This window comes from Caretta caretta, chromosome 14 (assembly GCF_965140235.1).
Source record: "Caretta caretta isolate rCarCar2 chromosome 14, rCarCar1.hap1, whole genome shotgun sequence".
In the NCBI taxonomy this organism is placed as follows: Eukaryota; Metazoa; Chordata; order Testudines; family Cheloniidae; genus Caretta; species Caretta caretta.
The window spans coordinates 36,772,672-36,799,951 of record NC_134219.1 but is presented as its reverse complement, the minus strand read 5'-3'; the positions used below and the strand labels follow the sequence as shown (position 1 = coordinate 36,799,951).

At 42.7% G+C, this 27,280-nt stretch overlaps 1 protein-coding gene across 1 annotated transcript; it reads right to left on the bottom strand.

Annotated features, from left to right (window-relative positions):
• Positions 1-1,610: 1,610 nt before the first annotated feature.
• On the bottom strand, positions 1,611-25,851 carry LOC125621792 (L-amino-acid oxidase-like). The gene is made up of 9 exons (XM_075119733.1): positions 25,780-25,851; positions 16,762-17,002; positions 15,187-15,327; positions 10,269-10,492; positions 9,234-9,340; positions 7,691-7,892; positions 5,898-5,951; positions 4,642-4,775; positions 1,611-3,934 (listed from the first exon to the last, which is right to left on the bottom strand). Exons 1-9 carry the CDS (start codon positions 25,849-25,851, stop codon positions 3,121-3,123), a joined length of 1,989 nt encoding a protein of 662 aa, XP_074975834.1. The 3' UTR covers positions 1,611-3,120.
• Between the last annotated feature and the right edge of the window lie 1,429 nt (positions 25,852-27,280).

Genomic DNA, 27,280 nt, shown 5'->3' with positions numbered 1-27,280 from the left:
TGGCAGCAATAAAGTCCAAGGAAAAAAGGAAAATAGTTTGTACCTTGGGGAAGTTTTAACCTAAGATGGTAAAAATAAGCTTAGGAGGTTTTCATGCAAGTCCCCACATCTGTACCCTAGAGTTCAGAGTGGGGAAGGAACCTTGACAAGAGGGGAATGATCACGTCCCTCGATCCGCTGGTAATGCTCCTACTTATACAGCCCAAAATGCCGTTAACCTTCTTGGCAACAAGGGCACACTATTGACTCATATCCAGCTTCTAATCCACTGTAACCCCTAGGTCCTTTTCTACAGAACTGCTGCCTAGCCATTCGGTCCCTAGTCTGTAGCGGTACATGGGATTCTTCCATCCTAAGTGCAGGACTCTGCACTTGTCCTTGTTGAACCTCATCAGATTTCTTTTGGCCCAATCCTCTAATTTGTCTAGGTCCCTCTGTATCCTATCCCTACCCTCCAGCATATCTACCACTCCTCCCAGTTTAGTGTCATATGCAAACTTGCTGAGGGTGTAATCCACTCCATCCTCCAGATCATTAATTAAGATATTGAACAAAACTGGCCCAAGGACCGACCCTTGGGGCACTCCACTTGATACCGGCTGCCAACTAGACATGGAGCCATTGATCACTACCCATTGAGCCCGACAATCTAGCCAACTTTCTATCCACCTTATAGTCCATTCATCTAGCCCATACTTCTTTAACTTGCTGGTAAGAATTGATTTCAGTTACAACACAGAACGCAAAGTGTACAGTGCTCACTTTACATTATTATTTTCTATTACAAATATTTGCACTGTAAAAAAGGTAAACAAAAGAAATAGATTTTTCAGTTCACCTCGTACAAGTACTCTAGTGCAATCTCTATTGTGACAGTGCAACTTACAAATGTAGAATTATTTTTTTTACATAACAACACTCAAAAATAAAACAATGTAAAACTCTAAAGCTCACAAGTCCACTCAGTTCTACTTCTTGTTCAGCCACTGGCTAAGACAAGCAAGTTTTTTTACATTTAGGATTTAAGATCACTTTAGATAAGCTATTACCAACAGGAGAGTGGGTTTGTGGGGGGCGGCGGGGGGGAGAAAACCTGGATTTGTGCTGGAAATGGCCCAACTTGATTATTGTACACATTGTAAGGAGAGTCGTCACTTTAGATAAGCTATTACCAGCAGGAGAGTGGGGTGGGGGGAGAGAAAACCTTTTGTAGTGGTAAACACCCATTTTTTCATGTTTTTGTGTGTATAAAAAGATCTTCTGTACTTTCCACAGTATGCAGCCGATGAAGTGAGCTGTAGCTCATGAAAGCTTATGCTCAAATAAATTAGTTAGTCTCTAAGGTGCCACAAGTACTCCTTTTCTTTTTGCGAATACAGACTAACACGGCTGTTCCTCTGAAACCTGATAGAGAAGGTGTAATAAAAAGTTAAAGAATATTATTTTGCCCATTTTCCTCTACTTTCTAAATATTCCCCCCCCCCCCGAATTTGTTTTTTTCTGTACTCACTTTTGTACCTTTCGCATAGATCTTTTAATTAGAAAGCAGAGAAGAAAGGGTGGGGGAGGCAGAGAAAGGGAGGGGAAGTGCCAAAAATCCAGTACAGCAAAGATGATATCAGATACATTTCATTTCACGTTCTTTTGGTGTTTAGAACAGAATAAGAGACAGCCTGTTGGAGGAACAAGGGAAATTAGCCACATGTAGAGTTGTCATATCAGACTCACAAGGAAGACGAGAGTAGAGTTTTGTTTATTTTGCTTTGTTTTTTAATTCATGGTAAAAAACAGGGGGTTATATTCTGGGGTATTGGGACATTTGATCTATTCATCTTCTTCCTGTTTCTTGGGGTTAAACAGCAAGTTTCTTTTACAGTTGCCATTCATATATCTTTGATTCAGAGGACCCAGTGGGCCAATATTTAGGAAAACAGAATTTTACGCTTAATTGTCAATCTTCAGGGAGGGTGTTTCAACTAACTACAGGGCAGAAAAAGGAATCTCATCCATATGTAAATTTCTGAGACTCTTTTGTCCCAGTAACTAACAGTAGTTTGACAATATTAATTAAATATCCCAGCTTTTAATCTTTGGGTATGGAGTAGGGAATGATTCAGTCCAATTTCATTTTTTCTGGGATTCCTTAGGCAATATGTTTCATGCCCTGGGGTGTGAAGTGGTGTTCACCTGTTGTTTAATTTTCTAGCTAGAGTTAGAAGAGGCTAAGCATGATTTCGGGTAAAAAAGGATGGTGCAAATGTTTGCTTTGGCACTGAGAGGAAACAGATTCAGATTTCAACCTCACAAACCACAAGGGCATGTAGTTATTAACAATATATTCAAGAGATAGTCAACATCTATATGCATCACACAGTCTTCCATACAGGTAGATCATGGAAAGACCAGGACCATCATCAGGAGTGAATATGAGCTAAATGGCTTCCTACTACACACCACTTTTCACCGTTGGACAGATTGGGTCAGTTAGGCAGAGACCTGAATGGGGTGGGATGCAGAGCTGCTTATCCCATCCCAGGAGGGACCCCAAGAAACATTTTTTCTGCAAGGATCTCCAAGGGAGTGCGGAGACTGGTTTGGAGACCAGGACATATGCTGTTCTGTGCAGCTATTCCTTTGGGGAGTGCTGAGGTGGCTGATGGGATCAGCAAGGGCTGGACTTGTGGCTGGCTCCAGAAGTGCAGATTATGTAGTCTTTGGTTCAGTGTAGTCTTTGGTTCAGATTATATGACTGGTTAAGTCAGGAGGAGTAAGAACCCCCTTCCCACTCCTACATGGGACACCTGGACCTAGGACTAAGTGAAACTACTTGCTCACTTATCATCTTCCTAGGGCATGTGGGTGCAAGGGGACTGGGCAGGGACTGGGCACAACCTTGGCTTCACCCTCTGGGAGCTAAGCAGAGTGACTGAGGCAGCTCAGCAATGTGAGTAACAGTCTAATGCTGGTGCAGGCAATTTATGCACCACCCCTTCAGGGTTGAACCACAAGTGACAAGTGAGTAGTGCATGGTGATTAGTGGCGCAATTTCTAATTCCCCAAGTGCTAGTTGGTTCATTTGTCCCTTCCCCAAACCCCTCACTATTACAGTTCTTGAATCGATTAAAGTTCATTTTCCTTCAGCTCATGTTGCTGCTGCTTCGGTGAGGCGTTAATAACAGCATGGATGTTCCTTGCTGCTCTCACAGCAGATTTCATAGCGGTGTCGATCCAGGCGTGAGGCTGGGCTGTGAGTTCTCCTGAAAAATGGATCCTCCCTTCATTCTGAAACAGAGCCTTGGCGTAGTCGACATATTGGTATTGAGTGAAGGAAACATATGAGCCCATGGAATATCTGTCCAGGCCCCATTTCTTGATCACATACTTATTGCAGACACTCCGGATATAATCTTTGGGCACCTGGTGGATTTCTGCCAGGTCCCCCAGCACCACATCAACACACTTTTCATCACTGAGGGGAATAAAGAATTCAGTATCATCGCCCCAGGTGTAGGAAGCCAGGATCACGCCCAGGCCACTGGGGAAATTGTGGTTGGGGTAGTAGACGAATCTGGAGGGGCGATCCGTGATTGACCTCCCGCCATGGATTCCATCCTTCTCCCAAAACTTTTTAGTACAGGCCAAAGCAATCTTAACATCCTTTGTGTAGTGCATGGAGCGCAGGGCATGGGTCTTGAGAGGAGAAAGAGGTGGAGAAAATTTAATGAGCCGTGCAGCTTTTGCCGTGGCTGTGACAAGGACATAGTCAGCCGTCACAGATAAGGGGACCGATGTGTTTGCCCTACGGTAGAACACTCTCACTTGGTCACCCTTGGTTAGTATCTTCACTGCTGCAGAGTGAAACTGAATACCCCCACGAATATGCTGGTAGAAAGCATCAGAAAGCTGATCGAATCCTCCCGTGATCTCATCAAAACTGAAAGAAAGAGGGAAAAGAGATTATGGTAAAACAATGACAGCCTCTGACAAGTTATCTGAATGAATTTCACAAGAAGAATAATTATGAGAAGAGCTGTAAGGAGCTGCATAGCTGAAGATACAAGCTACCCTCCACTGATTTGCCAACTCCAGCTTCTAGCAGAGTGCCAGATCTGCTGCAGTGAAGGTGAAGACCAGTTCTATGATTAAAAATTCACTCTTCCAAATGCTCTAGAAACCTCATGGTTACTCACATTGCCTTGGAATTAGGTATGTCTCACGGAATTGTGGGTAGAATTAGTGAGCCTAATTTGGGATCATTTGACAAAAGGGTTTGTGAGATACAACAGATCTCTGCTCCGATATTCCCATAGCACATACACTCTCGAGTTAATTATTGAATTCCATAGGAACCCACCCAGCTAGAAGCCATGCACTCTTTCAATAATGTCCTGCTCAGCCTGTGTGAAGGGACATTTGCATTTCATGGCTAGTGAATTATACACATACCCTCTGTGACTACTGAGATCAACAGTGCCTTTGTGAAAGAAGGCGACCAGCTGCACTGATAGAAGGGATGATAGATGGATGAGATAGAAAGAGGTTGCAGAGGTATTTAAAAATGGATGGTTAGATAGACAGATCCTACCATAGGCACATGTTCTTTCAAATATAAAGCAAGTAAATAGATTCATTTCTTCTCACCTGGTGTCGGAGAAGGTAACATGAGCCATGACTGAGTGAAGAAATGACATGTAAAATCTACCATCTTCATTCAGCAAGTCACCGATCATGTCGATGGCTCCTCTACTTAAATTTCCTTCTTTAATCAAATACTCCTGGGTGGGGAAGAGTGGAGAGGGTGGAAGGTGCATGCATATTATATCCTCATTTAGAAATGACAGCCGAAGAGATATTTCATTGCAGTTGAACATAGGAATCATTCAATATCCATAAGGGATGGGCAGAAGTCAAACCCATCCACTATCCTACTCGGTGATTTGTCTGCTTCCTCATAAGCAATCACTGAATTAAGGCTGATGCTCACTTTCAAGACACAATCCCTCACCCAGTTTTGATTCACTGGGTGCAATCCTGCCCCCCCCCCCCGCCAATATAGTCAATGGGAGCTTTGCCATTGATTTCAATGAGGCCAGGATTTCACTCCGAGTGTCCATACCAAGATTTCATTGTCTTTGATTAAAGATTCATGATCCAGTCCACACCTCTGAACCCATGCACTACCGTCTGGTGTGATTTGTCTGTTTCCTCATAACCAATCACTGAAGTAAGGCTGCTGCTCATTTTCAAGACACAATCCCTCACTCCTTTCCATTCACATGATGAAATCCTGGTTTCTGTGAAGTCAACGGGAGCTTTGCCATTGACTTCAATGAGCACAGGATTTCATCCATAGTGTCCATACCACAGTTTAATTGCCTTGGATTAGAGAACCATGGTCCAGACAACACCTTTTACCTTAGAGGGTAAAAGTAACAGTGTGAGGGAAACAGAGGAAGGTTGTCTCATTCAAATAAATGTGGATGAGGATACAAAACTGGATGTCAGCTGGGATGGGAAAAAGAGATGCTAAATCTATTACACAGGAGTGGAGGAGAATCCTGTTTTCACAAACTCAGGCACTGGGTGTATGGGAGCACCGAGACAGCTTGCTTTCTATGTGTTGGTGTTTTGGCAGAGATAATGTGGATCCATGTTCCTGCCCTCCCCCTGCCAGAAAGCAGAGCCAGGAAGATCCCCGGGGGAAGTATGTGGTGCCCTCTGAAGAACCACCTCTGCCCAGCCAGGATCTTTAGGAGAAGTAGGCATTATCTTCTACCATGACTGTGTGCATGTGGCAAGATCTATCCCACAAGGAGTTCTATTGGCTAATGTAACAAAAGGTTTAGGAAACTAGAAACATTTAGATTTAAAGATACTGGAATGCCAACTTCAATTACCTTGGTGGAAAAGGAGTCATATTTCTCTTTCAGAGCACTGCAGTCTGTTGTCACCTGGGGAACAACCAAGAAAACAGTCATTTGTTTCATGATCATGGCTCTGCCTTTAAAGGTTCCCCTCCCCCCTCCCCCACATGATTATGTACTTAAAGACTAGGGCTCTACCAAATTCACGGACATGAAAAACGTGTCACAGACAGTAAAATCAGAGGGAGGGGCAGGGCTCTTACCAGGGGCCCGGGTCCAGCTGCTAGTCTCCTCTGGGCTGGGGAGGAACGTGACTTACCCTTCCCCTGTGCAGCCACTCTGGTGGAGAGATTAGACCCACCTCTGGATATCTACCCCAGGATCTCCCTCCCAGCCCTGCTGGGACTAGCAGCTAGGAGCCCTCAAGCTGGCGCACTCCCAGCAGCACGGGGGAGATCAGACCCACTTCCACCTCCAGAAACCTTCTGCAGCTGCAAAAAGCTCTGTGGGGTGCTGGTGTGAAAGCAGCACAGAAGTGAGGGTGGCAATCCCACAACTGCTCTACAACAGCTTTGCAACACACTCCACCTGCCGCCCCCCACCGCCTCCTTTTGGATCAGGACCCCCAGGGTTACTACTCCATGAAATTTCAGGTGTAAACATCTGAAAACTTGAAATTGACTAATTTTCAAATCTTATGGCCATGAAATTGACCAGAATGGACCATGAATTTGGTAGGGCCCTATTAAAGCCAGTATCCTAGTGCATATGAACAAGGAGGTGGGACATGAAATGACTGCTCAGGTGAAAGAGCTGTTAACAAGATCTTTTTAATATGGGTAAGGTAGCTTTTTGTTTTCCACTTCTACAGTTCTCTACCTAACTGAACTGCTTTCACTCAGACTTTCTAAAATATAAAAATAAAAAGACCAAAGGGAAACTGTTCAGTAGCGCCTAAATGAATTTGGGACCTTAACTCTCATTCTCATAAGTGACTTAGCTACTGGGGGGAGGGCAGATTTTCAAAGGTGATTTAGGAGACTAAGTCTTATTTTGAAAAGGTGCAATTGACAAAGCAAAAAGTGCCTAACTCCCTTTGTAATCGATTGTAGTTAGGAACCTAAATATCTTTGTGAATCCCACACTTAATCATCTCAATCCCATTGACTGTCTCTGGGAATCCTAAGTGCCTAAATCCTTTTTGAATATGAGATGTAGGCTCCTTAGTCAGTTATCTTTAAACATCTGGGCCAGATTCCCACAGGGACTTAAGGCATTGCATGCACAGTACCTAACAAGTAGATGCCTAGAAATGTACTGGGATTCACAAAGTCTGAATTAGATGCTCAGGTTCCTACCTGATGAGTGGCAGGAGATAACACTGAAGAATGGGAACCACAAAAGCTAGCATGAAAAGTCACCTAAATGAGCCAATGTGAGATGCCAAGGAGAGGGGTGTGTCCTAAGCCCCACTCCTATCAGCAGGGCTTAATTTTTAATGAAATGTTCAAGCAATTTTTTTTTACATTCATAACTGAGGCAGCAAGCCCTGAGATGCCGGGGTTATGAACTACCTAAACTAGAGGTGCCAGGGCTCAGTCCTGGCAAGCCCTGGCACAAATTGAGCACTGTCTCTCAGGCAGTTCAGCACCTAAAACCCATGCTCTGCCAGCTAGCCTGAGTTGAAAGAACTCTTCAACTTGAGCAAGATAGTTTTGTGTGTCTGGATGAGACAGGTTGAGGGCTAAAATCTGATGAACAGCCCATGCTAACTTTGAAATGAAGACCTACCTACAGTACATGAGTCCATTCCACAACACACATACCTTATCCAGTGTCTGCTCATAAAGCTGAGTGGCAGATTTTCCCTTCTCTGCAGGGTGCACGGGGTACCGCAAAATATCAGGGTTTTTTTCTGCATCTTTATATCTCACCCTGACATTGTTAACCAAATACCAGGCATTCGCATCAGTATTATAGAATGCATTCAGTTTAAGTTTAAATTGTTTAATAAATTCACGCACAATCCTAGAGATAAAGGACAGAGGAGAAAAAAAGAAAATGTCAAAAATGTGAAAGAATGTTATGTGCTCATATATGATCCTCTAACAAAAATCAGCTGGCTCCTACTTATGTAACTGAAATTATTTGTGGGTGTATGACCCTAAAGATATATTTCACCTGAAGACAATCATGCAACTAGTGCTGTTAACTTTTGTCAATTGTGAAAATTTTTGAAATATTGATGTTATTTCAGTTGTGCAGGGCTCACATCAGATTCACTTTCACAACTCTTTAATTAAAAAAATGGGGGGGGGAATGTACTGCAAACCCAAGTTTTCAGTAAATGAGCAACATTGATAAGTATTTAAATAATGATTTATGTTTCCAATAAAAAATGTAGGTAAATGTGTCATGAAAAGCATTGGTAAAAACAGCAGATGCCATTTTTCAATGAAAAATACTTTTTGCTTGAGAAATTTTGACCATCACTTCCCATCACGTCCACTCCTGGAACAGTCCCATTGACTTCAATGATTACACATGATGATCAAGTATTACATCTACTAATTGTAAAATCAAACTCTTTCTCACTCATTACAAGACACATGACAGCAAAAGCGGACCGTTCCTAAAATTCTTCAGAGCAAAAAAATATCAGATATATAGATGTATTTGTAATAACACTACCAGGGGCTGTATCTGCAGGGATTGAACCTGGGACCTAAGGATTTAAAACAAAACCCTGCTGTGGTTGAGCTACAGGGTAAGACAGTAGCAGACTCATAAGCAGAGCTGTTTGTGAAAACTCACATTCTATTCCGAGGGAAATACTGGTATTTTCATGTTTGTTTTTATCCCAGAGTGTGATGAAAGGTTCTGAACATAAATGTTAAAACATCTAGACTTTCCCAAATCAAAATGTTTCATTTTGGTTGGCTTACTTGCAATGAAATGTTTGTCTGTGACTGCCACAGCCAAAGGAATCTTTGGTTCCCCTTTTGCTTCAGGGGGAATTAATTTGGAGCAGTCCTGGGCCCTGGGATCTCTATGGTGGTTTAGCTGCACTAGCTGGTGCAGTAGCGAGCCATTACTCTCAGTAGAGACCCATTCTCTGCTTCTGCCCATCCACTCCCAGCCCCTTTGTGCAAAAAAGAGTAACAGCTCCAATTTTTCTCCTTCCTGTAGATAGGCTGATGATTCAACGCAGTGTTTGTAGTCCACACAAGAGAGTACAGGGGCATTTTAACTATTCAAATCTGCACCTCCAAAGATTTTTTCCCCTAGAAATTATCATAAAAATCTTTAAAATGGTATTTCCATATTCTGAACAAGGTTTGTGGCTGAGCAGGGCGAACCGTATATTACCTGTGATGTTTTGGCAAACGCATGGGTCCCAGATCTATGTACCAATCTCGTTCTCGATAGGTCTCGATGCGTCCTCCCAAGCGGCCACTGGCTTCCAGAATCAGAACCTAGGAACATGGAACACAGGGTTATCATTTTCAATCCCTTGCCAGTAAATTTCTCTCTTGTATGGTAAAGGTTGATTTGGTCATCACGGAAATAAAATTAATATTTTAGAAAATAAATTTTGGACAGTATGTAAGCACTCAGGCTTTGATTCAGGAAAGCAAGTAAGCATATGCTAAACTTGAATTTGAACTCCCTAGATTTAAGCATGTGCTCAAAGTAAGCATGTGCTTAAAGTAAGTATGTGTGCAAGCAGCTTTTCTAAATAGATGTATTCCTGAACTGAGATCTCAACTAAGCACTTAAAGTATAAGTGCACAACTGATCTCTGTTGATTTTTCCAGCCTTGGGGGGCTGTAGTTCTTGAGTGCTCTCTAGAGGGAGAGTTGTGAATGTGTAGGCAGTGGATAGGATAGTGGATTTCAGTCTTTCCCAAGACCTACAGGAGGGCCAAGAGAGTAGCTCCTTGGAAAAACAAAACAAACAAAAAAGACAAGGTTGCAAATTAAGGTTGTTATGGGATGGCTAATATCCACTTTCACATACAGAAAATTTTGTTAAAAACATGTGGACTATAAAGGGGTTATAGTGAAGTATTTGAGTCTTTTGGAACATTTCCTTAACTAATCACCATCTTCATAAAATATAGTGATTGCAGGGCTTATTTGTTATAACATTATTATTTTTGCTTTTGGTAATGTTATTATTCCTCTAACAACCTTAAGTTTAAGTCAATTAACTTTTTGTCTGGAAATGAAAAACATATATATTCTGCCATCTTTCTTCTTTCCTTGTTCACCCAGCTTACTTAAGTTCACCTCCTTTGGTTCTTCTGCATTGTTAATGCTATGAAAAAGAAACAATAAGACTATTTCAAGGGAGCACTGACTCCCTGGCCTTTCTCTGGCTCCTCTCAGTTGATAGAATTACCTTGCAACCAGCATCTCTCAACAATTTGGCAGCTGTGAGTCCACTGATTCCTGCCCCAACAATCACCACCTTCTTTGAATTACACTTTTTTTCCAATCCGTTTTTGACAATATCCACCAGTTCGTCATAGTCAGGGTCATCGAAGCATTGTTCCCACTTCTTCGGTTTGCCAGGCAGGCTCTCCAAGCTTGGGAATGCCACAAGGAGGAAGAGCTGAAGAAATACTAGAGACAGATATACAAAAAAACAGATGACACAAAAGGTGAAGGCAACTCTTTCTCTGAGAACAGGGAGCTCAGTAATGTCACTGACATGATGCGCCTCAGTTTTAGGAAGAGGCTAACACCCTCAAATGTGGAGCTCAGTTATATTAACAAACTTGGAGAGTTATTATGATAAAATGCAGTGAGCGTATAAGGCAAAGGAAGGGAAGTTAATACTCAAATCCTCTAACAGTTGGTGCACTCTTCTAAACTAAAATATCACATGGCCCATTCAAAACATTTTCTACATTGAGGGTCCTGGCCCCCCATACATTTAAATCTGTGCATCCCACAGAGGACTGATGATATGGGGGCTGGCTGTCCTGTGAGGGAATGGTGCAGGACAAATTCATATGCTGCGATTGATAATAAGGTCTTCAAGATTTGGCCTCATGGGCTGAACTGAGGAACCAAACCAGAGTCTTCTTCACAGCATTTAAAAACTCAGTTCTGCTTTCCCTTTCCATGATGCAGAACAACTTTTTCTTCTGGTTTTCCAACATATAAATCCCAGATTCCCCCTCTCACAGAGCACAAAGGAGTTCCCACTCCTGCTGAGCACAGCTGTTTAAGCATCAGACAGTGAACAATGTGGTTCATCACATATCCAATTCCCAATCCACTTAGAGCTTTAAAAGATCAAATCAATAATCTAAATTCTATTGTATAGTTCAGAGCAACCTTTACAGCACCCACACCACATTTCCTTCCCATGCTAGTGTAGGCAGCATTGTTGAACAAAAAAGGGGTGAACTTTATACCCCAGAGTTCTCTGACAGTACCTATGGGCCACTGGCCACTGAAATAAATGTCTCTTGCAAGGCATAATATATCTTGACTTTTGTCAGGCTTTTGACACAATCCCACATGACATTCTCATTAAAAAACACCTAGGGAAATATGGTCTAGGTGAAATGGATATAAGGTCAGTGCAGAACGGGTTGAAAAACTGTACTTAAAGTGTAGTTATCAATAGTTTGCTGTCAAACTGAGAGGATGTATCAAGTGGAGTCCTGTAGAGGTCTTTGTTTGGTACTGTATTATATAATATTTTCATCAATGATTTGGACGATGGAGTAGAGATTATGCTTATGGAATTGACAGGTGACACCAAACTGGAAGGGGTTGAAAACACTTTGGAGGATGGGTTTGGAAAATTGAAAATGATCTTGGTAAATTGGAGAACTAGTCTGAATCAACAGAAAGAATTCAATAAAGACAAGTGCAAAGTACGATGCTTAGGAAGGAAAAATCAAATGTACACATACAAAATTGGGGGGAACTGGCTAGGTAGCAATAATGCAGAACAGGATCTGAGGGGTTATAGTGGATCACAAACTGAATATGAGTCAACCATGTGAAAAGGCAAATGTCATTCTGTTTTAACAGGCATGTTGGATGTATGACATGGGAGCCAATTGTTCTGCTGTGCTTGGCACTGGTGAGGCCTCCGCTGGAGTATTGTGACCAGTTTGAGGCATCACACTTAAGAAAGATTTGGACAAATGGGAGAGAGTCCAGGGCAGAGCAACAAGAATGATAAGAGGGTAAGAAAACATGAGCTATGGGGAAAGGTTGAAAGAACAGGGCATGTTTGTTCTAGAGGAGAGAAGGCTGAGTTTTGTCATGCAATTGCCAGTGTAGACATAACCAGAGAAAACCTACTAAAAACAATAAAAGAACTTAGACATGCATGCCAGAAAGCTTACCAAAGACCACCCTAACTCCAGCAAGGGCAGGTGAACAGCCCTACAAACCCCACCAAGGCAGGTTTCTGTGATCACAAGTTCATAACAGCTGTTCCTCAGGACAAGCACCCTCATTAAAAGTTTAGTCCTGCCTTTATACATCTAGGGTCTTTGATCTGGGAATAGATAATTTGTAGGCAATGCTTTTCTCCTCAGGGTTTAGCTTCAAAGGGCTGCAAACTTGAACAACTGGAAGTGCTATATTTGCATACCCTTTCCCCTGTGGATTTCCTGGGAAACTCCCTTAACATTAAACATTCACATTGTTTCAAATAGTCCTTTGAAGATCATAACACTTATCAAGGTTTCATTCACCATGTCTCCTCCCTAGAAATGTCCCCTACAATCCCACAACAATATATAAACATTTGCATTTTAAGACAATGAACTCCTAAAATATTGATGCTTAATTACATAAGGTTTGTCCAGGAGATTGCAGGAGATTGCTATATTAGTCACACCTAGGCTCTTCTTACTCTGCAATTATCAGCATCCTTTTCCTTATCTTTTGTATGTGATAGGACTGACATGGAGATGATTGGACTGGAGAGAAAAGTTCTGATGCCAGCGATATATTCGCTATTACACTGCAGAACTAGAGATGTCCGCCAGAGCTAAACACCAACCAGAGATTATTTGGCAGAGGTTATATCCATCAACAGGCAAGCAGGAGTGCTTGCCTTCAGAGCTCAGCTGGGAACATAAAAACAATGTGGATGGAATTCATCCTGGTGGAGAATAAAGTCCTACACACCACATGAGTTCTGTGTTCACTTGCTCCTGAAAGGAACAGCCATCTTGGGGATGGTATGGAGCCCTCTAACACCATAAGGTATTCCTGGAGGAAGGGACATAAGGATGCATGGGTTGGAATGATCACCATAATTTCATTTTTGCTTTATTGATGGATATGAAATTAGTTTGTAGGCAAGTGAAGTAAGTGGAAGAGGAAAGGAAAACAAATATAGTGGCTATGTTGGACCGCTAAGCATCTAGCAGCAATCTTTGATCTAAGCAAACACCTGCAATTTCTTTTATTATTTTTTTCCAGTCATGTCCAACTCAATTCCATTGTGGGCAGTGATATACAGCTGAACAATTCCTATGTTTGTTTCCCCCAACCTACCAAAGCTATTTCTCTCTTATCTGAAATGAACCTCAAGCAGCTAATCCTCATAAATGCCCTGATCTCCTGCAAGCATTGGATCATCAGGTTCACCGCATTGTCAAGGGTCAAATGAGAGGGTGATTAACATCAACACATTATCATCAGCCAGTCCTTACAAGTGCTGTATGTTCTCCCTCTCCTCTATAACCGTACACCATGAGTCTCTCATTGTCACAGGCTAATCATCCCCTCCATCTAAGTCTATACAAGTAGTCTCACTCAATGTGTGGATCTGGCATCGACCCTTCCCAAGTTACATGCCACCAAGTCAGGTATCTTGCACTATGGAGGAGTAACAGAAGAAGTCAGTTGACTGATAGAACCTTCCTGCTGACACAATGTGAAGGCTTTGCAAATAAAAATTCCCCAATGCAGAAATAAAGTGAATTAGGGCTAGACAGACAATTGTATTTTCCTTGTTTTTTATTATTTGTTTGTAATAGACTGGTTTCATTTTTTTCTCAGAAATACTCATGGAAATGTTCTGTTTTACTGACCAAAAAGCAAGCCAAAAACCCTGGAAAATAATCATTTTTCAGTTTTTCCAAAATATTTTCATTTTTGAAAACAAACAGAAAAACCCCCACAACAATTCACTATTCACTTTATTAAAAATGACTTTCTAAACAAATTTTAAAAATCCATGAACATTTTTTATTTGAAAAGCAAATCAATTTTCCGCTGAGTAATTCTTCATATGATACATTTTCATCAGCTGTAAAATTAATTTACATTTCCACATTTGCATTCACAACTCATTCCCCTTCCTTGGTCAAAATCAAATCTAAGGGCTTGTCTACACTTACCAGGTGATCGACAAGTGGCAATTGATGCATCGACCACAGATCACTCTCCCGTCGACTCCTGTACTCCACCAGATTGAGACGAGTAGGGGGAGTCGACGGGAGAGTGTCTCCTGTCAACATCACATAGTGTGAACCCTATGGTAAGTAGGTCTAAGGTACATCGATTTGAATTACGCTATTCACATAAATTGCGTAGCTTAGATCAAATTTCCCCTGAAGTGTAGACAAGGCCTAGAATAACTTCCCCCACCTCAGATAATTCCTCCACCTTCTGAAACAAAAAATGGTTCCCAGTTTGGACAGAGCAGAGTTATTACTCCAGTGTACCACAATAAGTAGTAATGATTTTCATTGTATTAAAAATGCAAAAACCACAAATGATTTTCCTGTGTAATTGAGGCCAAGTGTGACCAAAAATATGCCATTAGTGCTGTTGTCTGCCACACTTAAAGAGAAGTAAAGGATAATGGGAGAAAAATGACTAAAAGAGAGAGAGAGAAAGAAAAAGACAAAATGAGAGACACCATAACAAGAGAAGGAGAAAGGTGTGAAACAGGAAAGTTAATTGAATATCATCGGTAGAGTAAGATGTTCCCAAAACGACCTATCCCCATCCCTCTGCAAAAGTTTTAAGAGAAGTTTCACTCACAGAACTTGTCCATGTCTCAAGTGGAAGCTCAAGTCATCAGGGAAACCCTCTCGCTTTATACATACAACTAGCCTGGCTGATAAATAGCCTCTAGGGAACTGCTAGCTCCATGTATAATAAAGCTTGGAGATCAAAGGGCTTCCTCCTATGATGTATTCAGCACAGCTTGTGGGTTGAGTCAGCACGTTCCAGGTACATGGGACTAGGATCAAAGAACGTGTGGGTGTTGAGAGGCTCTGCCCTTTCCTCAAGCCCCTCTGAATCTGATAGCCCTCCATTCTTACCTGGAAAGCACCTGCTTTTCCCTTCATCTCTTTCTTCCCCCCTTGATCCTCTGTGCTCTACTGAACCCAATAGTGGTTGTGATACTTTATACCCTTTTTCATAGTCACATACTTTAATCACCGTGCAAATTATGGCTTTGACTAGACACATAAAAAAGGCAAAAACTCCCCAGTCTTTATTTAGGGTCCAGTCCTGCAAGTTGCTCAGGGCACTCAGAACCTCACTGGATCAGACCTTATGGTTCTGTGTAGCACCCAGTTCTCTGAATTTCAAACGGCTCGGGTGTTTCCATATTCCAATTTTACCATACACCCAGATCATGGAATTGGAGAAAATCCATGTAAATAACTAGGATTAGTACAAGGAATATACAGTGCACTTGGTATCAGAGACAGTTATACATGACACAAGGAGCAAAGCCAATTGTCTGTGACACATAGTTGTTATATCCTACAGAGAAAGGAAGATGTTTGGATGGCATTTCTATTCAAGCAGAGCTAAAGACATTTTGGTGCCTTGTTTCAAAAGCACAACTTTAAATCTTTATTTCCTCAGTGTCATAGACTCATAGATGTTAATGCCAGAAGGGCCTGTCGTGATCATCTAGTTTGACCTCCTGCACATCACAGGACACAGAACCTCGCCCACCCACTTCTGTAATAGACCCCTAACCTCTGGCTGAGTTACTGAAGTCCTCAAATTTTGATTTTAAGACTTGAAATTACAGAGAATCCACCACTGATTCTAATTCAAACCAGCAAGTGAGCCATGCCTCATGTTGAACAGTAAGGCAAACCCCCGCCCCAAAAACAACAACCCAGGATCTCTGCCACTCTGACCTGGAGCAAAATTTCTTCCTGACCCCAAGTATGGTGTTCAGTTAGACCCTAAGTATGTGGGCTAAGCTGGGAAAGAATTCTTTATACTAACAAAGAGCCCTCCCTCTTCAGCATCCCATCTTCAGCTATTGGAGATATTCACTAATAGCAGTCGCAGATGGGCCATATGCCACTGTAGGACACCTTATCATACCATCCCCTCGATAAACATATCAAGTTCAGTCTTGAAACAAGTCATTTTCCCCTCCCTCCCCCCCCCCGCACCCAACTACTTCCCTTGGAAGGCTGTTCCTGAACTTCATTCATATGATTATCTAATTTCAGGCCTTAACTTGCTGATAGGCAGTTTATATCCATTTGTTCTTGTGCCGACATTGGCCCTTAACTTAAAGAACTCCTATCCATCCCTGGTGTTTGTCCCTCTGATGTATTTATAGAGAGCAATCATATCTCCCCTCAACTTTCATTTTGTTAAGTTAAACAAGCCAAGCTTCTTAAGTCTTCTCTCATAAGGCAGGTTCTCCATTCCTCTGATCATCCTAGTAGCCTATCTCTGCACCTGTTCTAATGTGAATTCATCTTTCTTAAACATGGGAGACCAGAATGGCCCACAGTATTCCAGATGAGGTCTCACCAGCATGTTGTACAACGGAAATAACACTCTCCTGTTTCTACTGGAAATACCTTGCTGATGCATCCTAGGACTGCATTAGCCTTTTTACACAACCGCATCACATGGGTAGCTCATAGTCATTTTATGATCAACCAGCAGACCCAGGTCTTTCTCCTCCTCTGTCACTTCCAACTGGTAAGTCTCCAGTTTACAGAAAAAATTCTTATTGTTGGTCCCAAAGTGCATGACCTTACACTTTGAACTACTACATTTCATCCCATTTCTATTACTCAAGTTTTCAAGGTAATCCAGATCTTCTTGTACAATATTCCTGTCTTCATCCACAATGGCAATACCTCCCAACTTGGTGTAATTTGCAAATTTTATTAACACATTCCCACTTTTTATGCCAACGTCATTGAGGTAAGGTTAAATAAGATTGGTTCCAAGACCGATCCTTGAGGAACTCCATTTGTAACCTTGCTTCAGCCTGACAGTTCACCTTTCAGTATGCCCCGTTGTAGTCTTCCCTTTATCCAGACCGTTACTCACCTTTCAATTCTTGTATTAATCCCCAGCTTCTTCAAATTAATGAAAATTTCCCCAAGTGTAACTGTATCAAATGCTTTATTGAAATCAAGTTACATTATATCTACTGCATTTCCTTTGTCTAGAAAATAACTATCTTCTCAAAGGAAGAATTCAGGTTTGGTCTAGCATGATCTGCCTTTTGTAAAACCATGTAAAACCATGTTGTATTTTATCCCTATTGCCATTTATCTTTTAAGCCTTTAATTACTCTCTCTTTCAAAATTTGTTCTAGGATGGTTGTTCCCAAACATTTTCCCTGCATGACCCCATTTTCAGATATATTGCTTCATAGAATCATAGAATCATAGAATATCAGGGTTGGAAGGGACCTCAGGAGGTCATCTAGTCCAACTCCCTGCTCAAAGCAGGACCAATCCCCAACTAAAGCATCCCAGCCAGGGCTTTGTCAAGCCTGACCTTAAAAACTTCTAAGGAAGGAGATTCCATCACCTCCCTAAGTAACACATTCCAGTGCTTCATCACCCTCCTAGTGAAATTTTTTTCCTAATATCCAACCTAAACCTCCCCCACTGCAACTTGAGACCATTATTCCTCGTTCTGTCATCCACTACCACTGAGAACAGTCTAGATCAATCCTCTTTGGAACCCCCTTTCAGGTAGTTGAAAGCAGCTATCAAATCCTCCTCATTCTTCTCTTCTGCAGACTAAACAATCCCAGTTCCCTCAGCCTCTCCTCATAAGTCATGTGTTCCAGCCCCCTAATCATTTTTGTTGCCCTCCGCTGGACGTTTTCCAATTTTTCCACGTCCTCCTTGTAGTGTGAGACCCAAAACTGGACACAGTACTCCAGATGATGCCTCACCAATGTCAAATAGAGGGTAATGATCACGTCCCTCGATCTGCTGGCAATTCTCCTACTTATACATCCCAAAATGCCATTGGATCTTCTTGGCAACAAGTGCACACTGCTGACTCATATCCAGCTTCTCGTCCACTGTAACCCCTAGGTCCTTTTCTGCAGAACTGCTGTTGAGCCATTCGGTCCCTAGTCTGTAGCGGTGCATGGGATTCTTCTGTCCTAAGTTCAGGACTCTGCATTTGTCCTTGTTGAACCTCATCAAATTTCTTTTGGCCCAATCCTCTAATTTGTCTAGGTTCCTCTGCATCCTATCCCTTCCCTCCAGCATATCTACCTCTCCTCCCAGTTTAGTGTCATCTGCAAACTTGCTGAGGGTGCAATCCATGCCATCCTCCAGATCATTAATGAAGATATTGAACAAAACCAGCCCCAGGACCAACCCTTGGGGCACTCCACTTGATACCTGCTGCCAACTAGACATGGAGCCATTGATCACTACCCGTTGAGCCCGACAATCTAGCCAGCTTTCTATCCACCTTATAGTCCATTCATCCAGCCCATACTTCTTTAACTTGCTGGCAAGAATACTGTGGGAAACCGTGTCAAAAGCTTTGCTAAAGTCAAGGAATAACATGTCCACTGCTTTCCCCTCATCCACAGAGCCAGTTGTCTCATCACAGAAGGCAATTAGATTAGTCAGGCATGACCTGCCCTTGGTGAATCCATGCTGACTGTTCCTGATCACTTTCCTCTCCTCTAAGTGCTTCAGAATTGATTCCTTAAAGACCTGCTCCATGATTTTTCCAGGGACTGAGGTGAGGCTGACTGGCCTGTAGTTCCCCAGATCCTCCTTCTTCCCTTTTTTAAAGATGGGCACTACATTAGCCTTTTTCCAGTTGTCCGGGACCTCCTTCGATCACCATGAGTTTTCAAAGATAATGGCCAATGGCTCTGCAATCACATCCGCCAATTCCTTTAGCATTTTTGGATGCAGTGCATCCGGCCCCATGGACTTGTGCACGTCCAGCTTTTCTAAATAGTCCTGAACCACTTCTTTCTCCACAGAGGGCTGGTCACCTCCTCCCCATGCTGTGCTGCCCAGTGCAGTGGTCTGACCTTGTTCGTGAAGACAGAGGCAAAAAAAGCATTGAGTACATTAGCTTTTTCCACATTCTCTGTCACTAGGTTGCCTCCCTCATTCAGTAAGGGGCCCACATTTTCCTTGACTTTCTTCTTGTTGCTAACATATCTGAAGAAACCCTTCTTGTTACTCTTAACATCTCTTGCTAGCTACAACTTCAAGTGTGATTTGGCCTTCCTGATTTCACTCTTGCATGCCTGAGCAATATTTTTGTACTCTTCCCTGGTCATTTCTCCAATCTTCCACTTCTTGTAAACTTCTTTTTTGTGTTTAGGATCAGCAAGGATTTCACTGTTAAGCGAAGCTGGTCACCTGCCATATTTACTATTCTTTCTACACATTGGGATGGTTTGTCCCTGTGACCAGAATAAGGATTCTTTAAAATACAGCCAGCTCTCCTGGACTCCTTTCCCCTCATGTTATTCTCCCAGGGGATCCTGCCCATCAGTTCCCTGAGGGAGTCAAAGTCTGCTTTTCTGAAGTCTAGGGTCTGTATTCTGCTGCTCTCCTTTCTTCCTTGTGTCAGGATCCTGAATTCGACCATCTCATGGTCACTGCCTCCCAGGTTCCCATCCACTTTTGCTTCCCCTACTAATTCTTCCCCGTTTGTGAGCAGCAGGTCAAGAAGAGCTGTGCCCCTAGTTGGTTTCTCCAGCACTTGCACCAGGAAATTGTCCCCTACACTTTCCAAAAACTTCCTGGATTGTCTGTGCACCACTGTATTGCTCTCCCAGCAGATATCAGGGTGATTGAAGTCTCCCATGAGAACCAGGGCCTGCGATCTAGTAACTTCCGTTAGTTGCCGGATACAAACTGGATACAATTAACTTAGGCTTGAATAAAGACTGGGAGTGGATGTGTCATTACACAAAGTAAAACTATTTCCCCTTGTTTATTTCCCCTCCTACTGTTCTTGTAAAGTGCTGAAAAAGGCCCACCTTGATTATCACTACAAAAGGTTCCCCCCTGTCCCCCCAACCCTGCTCTCCTGCCGGTAATAGTTCACCTTTCCTGGTCACTCTTGTTACAGTCTGTATGGTAACACCATTGTTTCATGTTCTCTGTGTATATAAAATCTCCCCACTATATTTTCCACTGTATGCATTCGATGAAGTGAGCTGTAGCTCATGAAAGCTTATGCTCTAATAAATTGGTTAGTCTCTAAGGTGCCACAAGTACTCCTTTTCTTTTTACAGATACAGACTAACATAGCTGCTACTCTGAAACCAGAAATTATCTGGGGCCCCTAGTTTGATCCAAACAGGCTGTTTGAGTCTGGGTTCCACCTCATATGTGGTCATTTCTATTTCCATATTCTTGTTCTCAGGTGTCACTCCGGCACTGCCCCCAAGCTTCTCATTACCCTTATTAAAAACTTAGGCAAAGCATTTAGGTGTGGGCCATACCTAAATTATCTTTAATCTCCACCATGTCTTCAATGTTTAGCAGTCCCACTTCTTCCTTCCTGCTTTCTTTTTACTTAGCTAGCTAAATAACCTTTCTTATTTGTTTTAATTTCCTTTGCAAGGTCCACCTCTGCTTGGCTTTTGGCAGTTCTCACTTTATCCATCCAATTTCTGATCTCCACCAGGTAGCTTTCCTTGTTGATCCATTGCTTCTTCCATTCCTTGTAGGCTTTCTGCTTTCTCTTAATCACCTGTTTGAGATGCTTGGCCATCCATTTCAAAATATTTGAAATTTTATTTCATTTTTAGCTCTAATGGTCTTGAAAGGTAATATGCACTCAACAATGAATGGTGAATTTTGCCTTATGTCTCACATTTTGAATTAAAGCATCATTTTGGCTTGGATTTTGGAAACTGAGAAAAAAAAGGTTTCCTCTTTCGTTTTCACTATTTTCCTGATCTCTCCCTTTTATACCCTTTCAAAAGGGAGGAAAGATAAAATGTATGAGAAAGTAGGGTGACAATTACTCCTTGTATTATGCCTTTACTGTATTCCAAGTTAAAAACTGTGAAAACATTTCTTCAAGATTTGTTTGTGAAAAAAATTATTTGACATATTTTGGTTTTTCACCCTTTTCCAGTTGGTAATAAATATGTAAAAAATGTTATTCCCCCTATTTTCCATTACTTTCTAAAACTCCTCCTCCAACCCCAACAAATTTGGGTTTTTCTCTACTTTCTTTCACTTTTGTACCTTTCCTACAATTTTTCCATTGGAAAGGAGAGAGAAAAGAAAAAAAAGGCAGAGAAAAGTTGGGAAAGTACCAATAGTGCAATAAAACAAAGAGAGGATACTGACATAATTCAATTTCCAAAACCAGAAATAAACCCTGACATTTGAAGTCAAATCCTTGAAATATAAAAAATATTGAAAATCTCCATTTCACATTAAACTTTTTCATCATTCCATTTTGTAAATTTTCCATGAGACAATGGAAATTGTTTAGTAAAAAACAAAGAGATTTTCCCATTAAACATTGCATAGTCAACATAAGCACTGTTTTCAGTGGGAAAAGAGTTTGGTTGACACATTTTGACCAGCTCTAAGTATAGTTTCCTTCCCCGACTCAGTCTGAGCTAATATTTTTGGCCAGGCTGGAGCTATATTCTGACATTCTAGCTCTACAAGGTGGCTGTTCATGTATGTATGTATGTAATGTAATGAATTTTAGTGGTAGTGTGGGAACTCCTAGCATTACCAGGAAGGGCTGGGTTAAAAACATTGACATTCTTGATAATTACTCTGCAATTATTTTCATCTACTTGCAAATGTTTGTAAGTGATATGCTAAGAGAGACACAAGGATGATTTGGCTGAAGAGAGGAATTGCCACCACAGCTATTTTTGCAATTACACTGCGAATCTGAAAACGTTCCCTGTAGATTAACTTCCATGGATCTGAACACCGAGCATGGATTCATTGCAGAAATTATGTCCAGCAACACACAGGCAGGAATACTTAACTTCATCTCCCAGCTGGGAACAGGAAAATGATTTAGGGTGAACTTAACAGAAGTTTATGGATGGATTTTAATACCTCCATGAGAATAGCTGGAGTCCAAGGGCACGGACATGTCAGAACCATAGAAGACCATCACCATGGTGATGTGTGAGGTGCATCTGGAGAAGGCCTAGGAGCTCCCCTCAGCTGGACAGATCCACAAGATGGTCATTAGGATGAATGCTTAAGAGACCAAGATCAAGGAGAACTGAGTCAGGAGCAGTATCAACCCCTCAGTGAAATTTACCACCTCACTAACCCATGTGTCCATGCAGGCCAGCATCAAAATGGCCAGCTCCTCAAAGAAGAAGTAGTTGATCTTGTTCAGGCTGCAATAGACTAGACCCATGGTGTGAAACTGATGTACCTTGTGGCAAAGAAGAAGCCTCATGTCCATGAGCCAGTTGCCATCCTGGCTTAGATCAGCCTGCTCTTAATAAGGGTGCAGCACAGAGAGTGGCAATTAGCTGAGTACCAGCTGTAGGCCATCATGGCATGGAGGGCAGACTCGGTTATCCCCAGGAAGAGGAAGATGTACATCTGGCTGATGCAGCCAGCATAGGAGATACTCTTCCTCCTGGAGAGGAAGTAGAGCAGTATCTGGAGCATAGTGGTAATGGTGTAGCTGATGTTCAGGAATGACTGGTTAGCCAGGAAGAAGTATGTGGAGATGGGAGTCACATACTGAGGCGAGTCCCAAGGAAGTTCATAGATACTAAGGTCAGAAGGGACCATTATGATCATCTAGTCTGACCTCCTGCACAATGCAGGCCACAGAATCTCACCCACCCACTCCTGAAAAACGTCACCTATGTCTGAGCTATTGAAGTTCTCAAATCGTGGTTTAAAGACTTCAAGAGCAGAGAATCCTCCAGCAAGTGATCTGTGCCCCATGCTACAGAGGAAGGCGAAAAACCTCCAGGGCCTCTTCCAATCTGCCCTGGAGCAAAATTCCTTCCCGACCCCAAATATGGCGATCAGCTAAACCCTGAGCATATGGGCAAGATTCTCCAGCCACATACTACAGAAAATTCTTTCCTGAAGTTCTCCAGGTTGATGGCCTGGAAGTCCACAAACAGCAGCAGCTCCATCTTCCTATAGATGGAGAGAATCCCAGAAGGCTAAAATCTGACATGGAGCTTCTGCACTTGGAGCTGGCCTCCGGGCAGGGTCTATATGGCCATGCAGAAGGACATGGAAAGCCATACTTAGCCTTCAATGGGCCATATTGTCCCTGCAGCTAAGTTTCGCTTGTCTGGGAACTCCAGGACAGGGGATGAATGTCTCTGGCTGAACTCCTTTTTTTTGTACTCCCCAGAATAGGTGGGGTGGGCATTTGCAAGAACCTAGTGACGAGGTCCATGGGTGGTGGGTGATGCTTCTCTTTGGGGAGGCTAGCCCCCCTGACTCATCTCTTCTGGCTGAGGCCCTGCCCCATCTCACTACTCTTAGCCCCCCCCTTTCCCCTAGCGCTTGGAGCAGGGGGCATGAGAGCTTGGCTTCAGCTGGGGTCAAGCTCTCAGCCTCAGCTAGGACCATGGCAGAGCTCTCTGCCCTGGCTGGGGCTCCCCCATTTTGCCCACGGCCCCGTCCATGGCCCTACCTCATTCTGCCCCTTCCCCTGCAGCCCCGCCATGGTTCTGCCCCCACTCTGCCTCTCCCACTCAAGGCCCCTCCCCTGCATGCTCCTTCCCCACTACCCCTTTGCTGTGGCCCCCAGAGCAAAAAAGCTCTGTGCCCCCGCCGTGGCTCTGAAGCCATGGCAGGGAGTGAGATCTCCTCCAGCCCCAGGGCTATGGTGGGGGAGATTTTTCAGGAGGCTCCAAATTCGCCATTGCCCCTCCCTGCCCTCTGGTGGCATGGGGTTTGGAAAAGCTTAGCCTCCCCTGGCCCCCATTATGTGCTGCCCGTGACAAGGTCCCTCTATCTATTTGCCAAGGGGCCTTTTGCAAGAGTCTCTACTGGTGTAAGCATAAATAGGGGTCAACTTTTATAAATTTGCCAGGTACCAGTTCGATTTTAAAGCCCAACATTAACAAATAACATTTGCCTATTTTTGGTAAATATTATAGTTCATATGAGTATGAAATTTAATAAAGCCACCCCAACTCCAGGGATGGTTACCTTACTAATTGTAATGATAGGATCACCTCAGGTCAACTTTAACCTTGGACAGTTTTTCTCAAATCAGGACATTTTGCTATTCTTAAGCAAGCAAACAGTTTTATTAATTCACCATCAAGTCTATGTGTATACAGTCAACAGTTTAAAGAAGGCTTGTAGATTAAGTTTGGATGCTAGCAGTTCCAGGCACGTAATGAATACAACATACAGTTGCGAAAGCAATTGACATAGGCTAATGCTGGGGCCAAGCACAGAACAATCAAATTGTCTACAGTTCTTTCTCACAACAGTTACTTTATAATGATCAGTTATCAATTCTTTAGGACTTCGAATACAGTTAATGTATATAATATAACTCCTAAGGGAATTAAAGTTGCACTTTATCTCCTGCTTTTGATGAATGTGCTTAATTGCTGCTAATTAGTTTGAGAGGGACTAGTTTAAAACATCAGAAGAAATCATATAAAAGTAGACCTACATGGGAATGGAATTTTCCATTTCATAATAAATCTTGTAAGAGTTCAGAAAAGATAGGTGGTCTTCCTGGCTGCCCAGGGGGCTCCCACGCAGCCAGCCATACAGGCTGCTTCAGAACCAGGAGTCCCTGAGACCCTGACAGCTCACCTACCATTTAGCTGCCTGGTGAGCTAGCTTTTAACCTATGTGTCTGCTGTCATAGAAAATGGTAATGGAATTAATACATTCCTGCAGAACATTGGCGCTGATTCTGTGGGTGCTCTGGGGCTCAGCACCCAACGTCAGCCCTGCCGATCAGCTCCTCCCCCTCCCCCTAGTGCCTCCTGCCCACAGACAACCCAACCAATCAGCTCCTCCCCCACCCTCCCACCACCTCCCTTCTGCTGTGATCAGGTGTTCAGCAGCGTGCAGAAGGCACTGGGGGGAGGTGGAGGAGCAAGGGCATGGCACGCTCAGGGGAGGGGGTAGAATGGGGTGGGAAGAGGTGGGGCAAGGGTGGAGTCTGGAGAGTGGCGGTCAAGCACCCCCAGGCAAATGAGGAAGCCAGCGCTTATGCTACAGAACATCTTGGTTCCTTTGAACCAGCATTTTCTGATAGAACTCTGTGCTGACCTACCCTACCTAAAAGTTATTCTTTGAGATTTCCATTCAGCCCACCAGTTTGGACATGTAAAGAATAAACCAGCATCTAGCATTATTCAATCAAAATCCTAAAATTCAGTTCTTCTCGGGGTAGTTCGCGAGCACAGACTCAGTGCAGCTAACTTTACAGGTACTTATATTTAATAAAGCAAAGAGAAATACAGTCTCTTGCCACTTCCTCTTAGTCCTGGTAACTGTGAGACGAGGAGAGAGGTTGTTCACACTGGCTTGTCTGAATTATCCAGTCACATTTTTGGGGATGAGCAGCTCTTTGGTGTATTCAGGAACTCAGATGTTCCACTGAATGGTCTCATGTTTCATACCCTTTTCTGCAGTCTTTGGAGAATGGTTATCGTCTTATTTTTATATTAAACTTACCATTGTTCTCTCACATTCCTGCTCCTCCAGTTTCTCTGCTACTTCCTTCCATAGCCAGAAGAAAGCATTCATGGCACTTATTGGATTTTTTTCTTGTCAGATAATTTTTTTAGGTTTTATTCATTTCAGAGATTGTATTTCTCTATTAGCCCCCATTATTAATTAGAATTTCCCCTTTTAAGTAATTCCTCTTAATAGTCGAAAGCTATACATATTAAGTATTTACAGCTTTCACTGTTTGCTTTTTTTCTTCTTCCATACAATTCATAGACAAGTTTTTTACATTCTTTGATTATATTTGATACATTTCATTTCACCTTCTCTTGGGGTTTACAACAAAATAAGAGACATACTATTGGAGGAATAAAACAGATTAGGCACATGTAGGGAGATGGTATATCAGATTCATAAGGCAGACATGAGTACAAGTTTTTTGGGTTTAATTTGTGGTGAAAGGCAGGTGGTTCATATTCTGGGGGTATCAAGACCTTCATCCTTCGGTTTCTTGGGGATGAACAGCAAGGGTTTTTGTTTTTTGTTTTTTTTTCTCTAGTTAGTTCAGTCATGCAGTTTCCACTCAGATATCTGGGACTTGATTCAATCAGTGGATGCAACGGGCCACTCTGTTTAGGAAATAAGGGTTTTACCCTTATTTTTCAATCTTCCAGGAGGATGCTTCAGCTAGCAATTTCAAATTTGGGGGATTCCTTAGACAATGCGATTCATACCTTGGGATGTGGATTGATATTCTCCTATAGTTTTAATTTTCTAGCTAGAGTTAGAAGTGGCGAGGCATGATTTTGGGGTAAACAGAGGTGTGTGCAAAATTTCCTGTGGCATTGAGAGGAAAATGGATTTGGATTTTACCCTTGCAAACTACAATGGCATGTAGTTATTAACAATCTATCCAAGGAATAGTCAACATCTATATACATCACACCAGCTTCCATCCAAGTAGACCATGGAATGACCACAACTGTAATCAAGGCTCAGGATGAGCTAAATGGCTTCCTGCTATGCACCGCATATCACCGATGGACAGATTGTGTCTTTGAGGCACAGACCTGAAGACCTGTGTCTTTGAGGCAGACCTATCTATCCCATCTCAGGAGGAGCCTTACAAGACAATTTTTTTCTCAGAGATCTTCAACGCCCTCCACCCATTTGGAGATGAAGACTGTTCTGTGCAGCCATTCACTTCTGCACCTTGGGGAGTGCCAGAGTGGTTGATAGGATCTGCAAGGGTGCTGGAATTGCGGCTGGCTCCAGAAGCGGGAGGCAGAACAACCACAGTTTCCATGCAACCTAGACAGGAGGTTAGAATGTGATTCAGATTATGTGCCTGATCAGGGAAATCGGGGGGAGTAGAAACCCCCTTTACACTCCTACATGGGCTACCCAGACCTTGGAGTAGGACACCTAGGAGTAACTGAGGCTACTTGCTCACAAACTGCCTTCCTGGAGCATGGGGGAGTTAGGGGACTGGGCACAACCTGGGTTT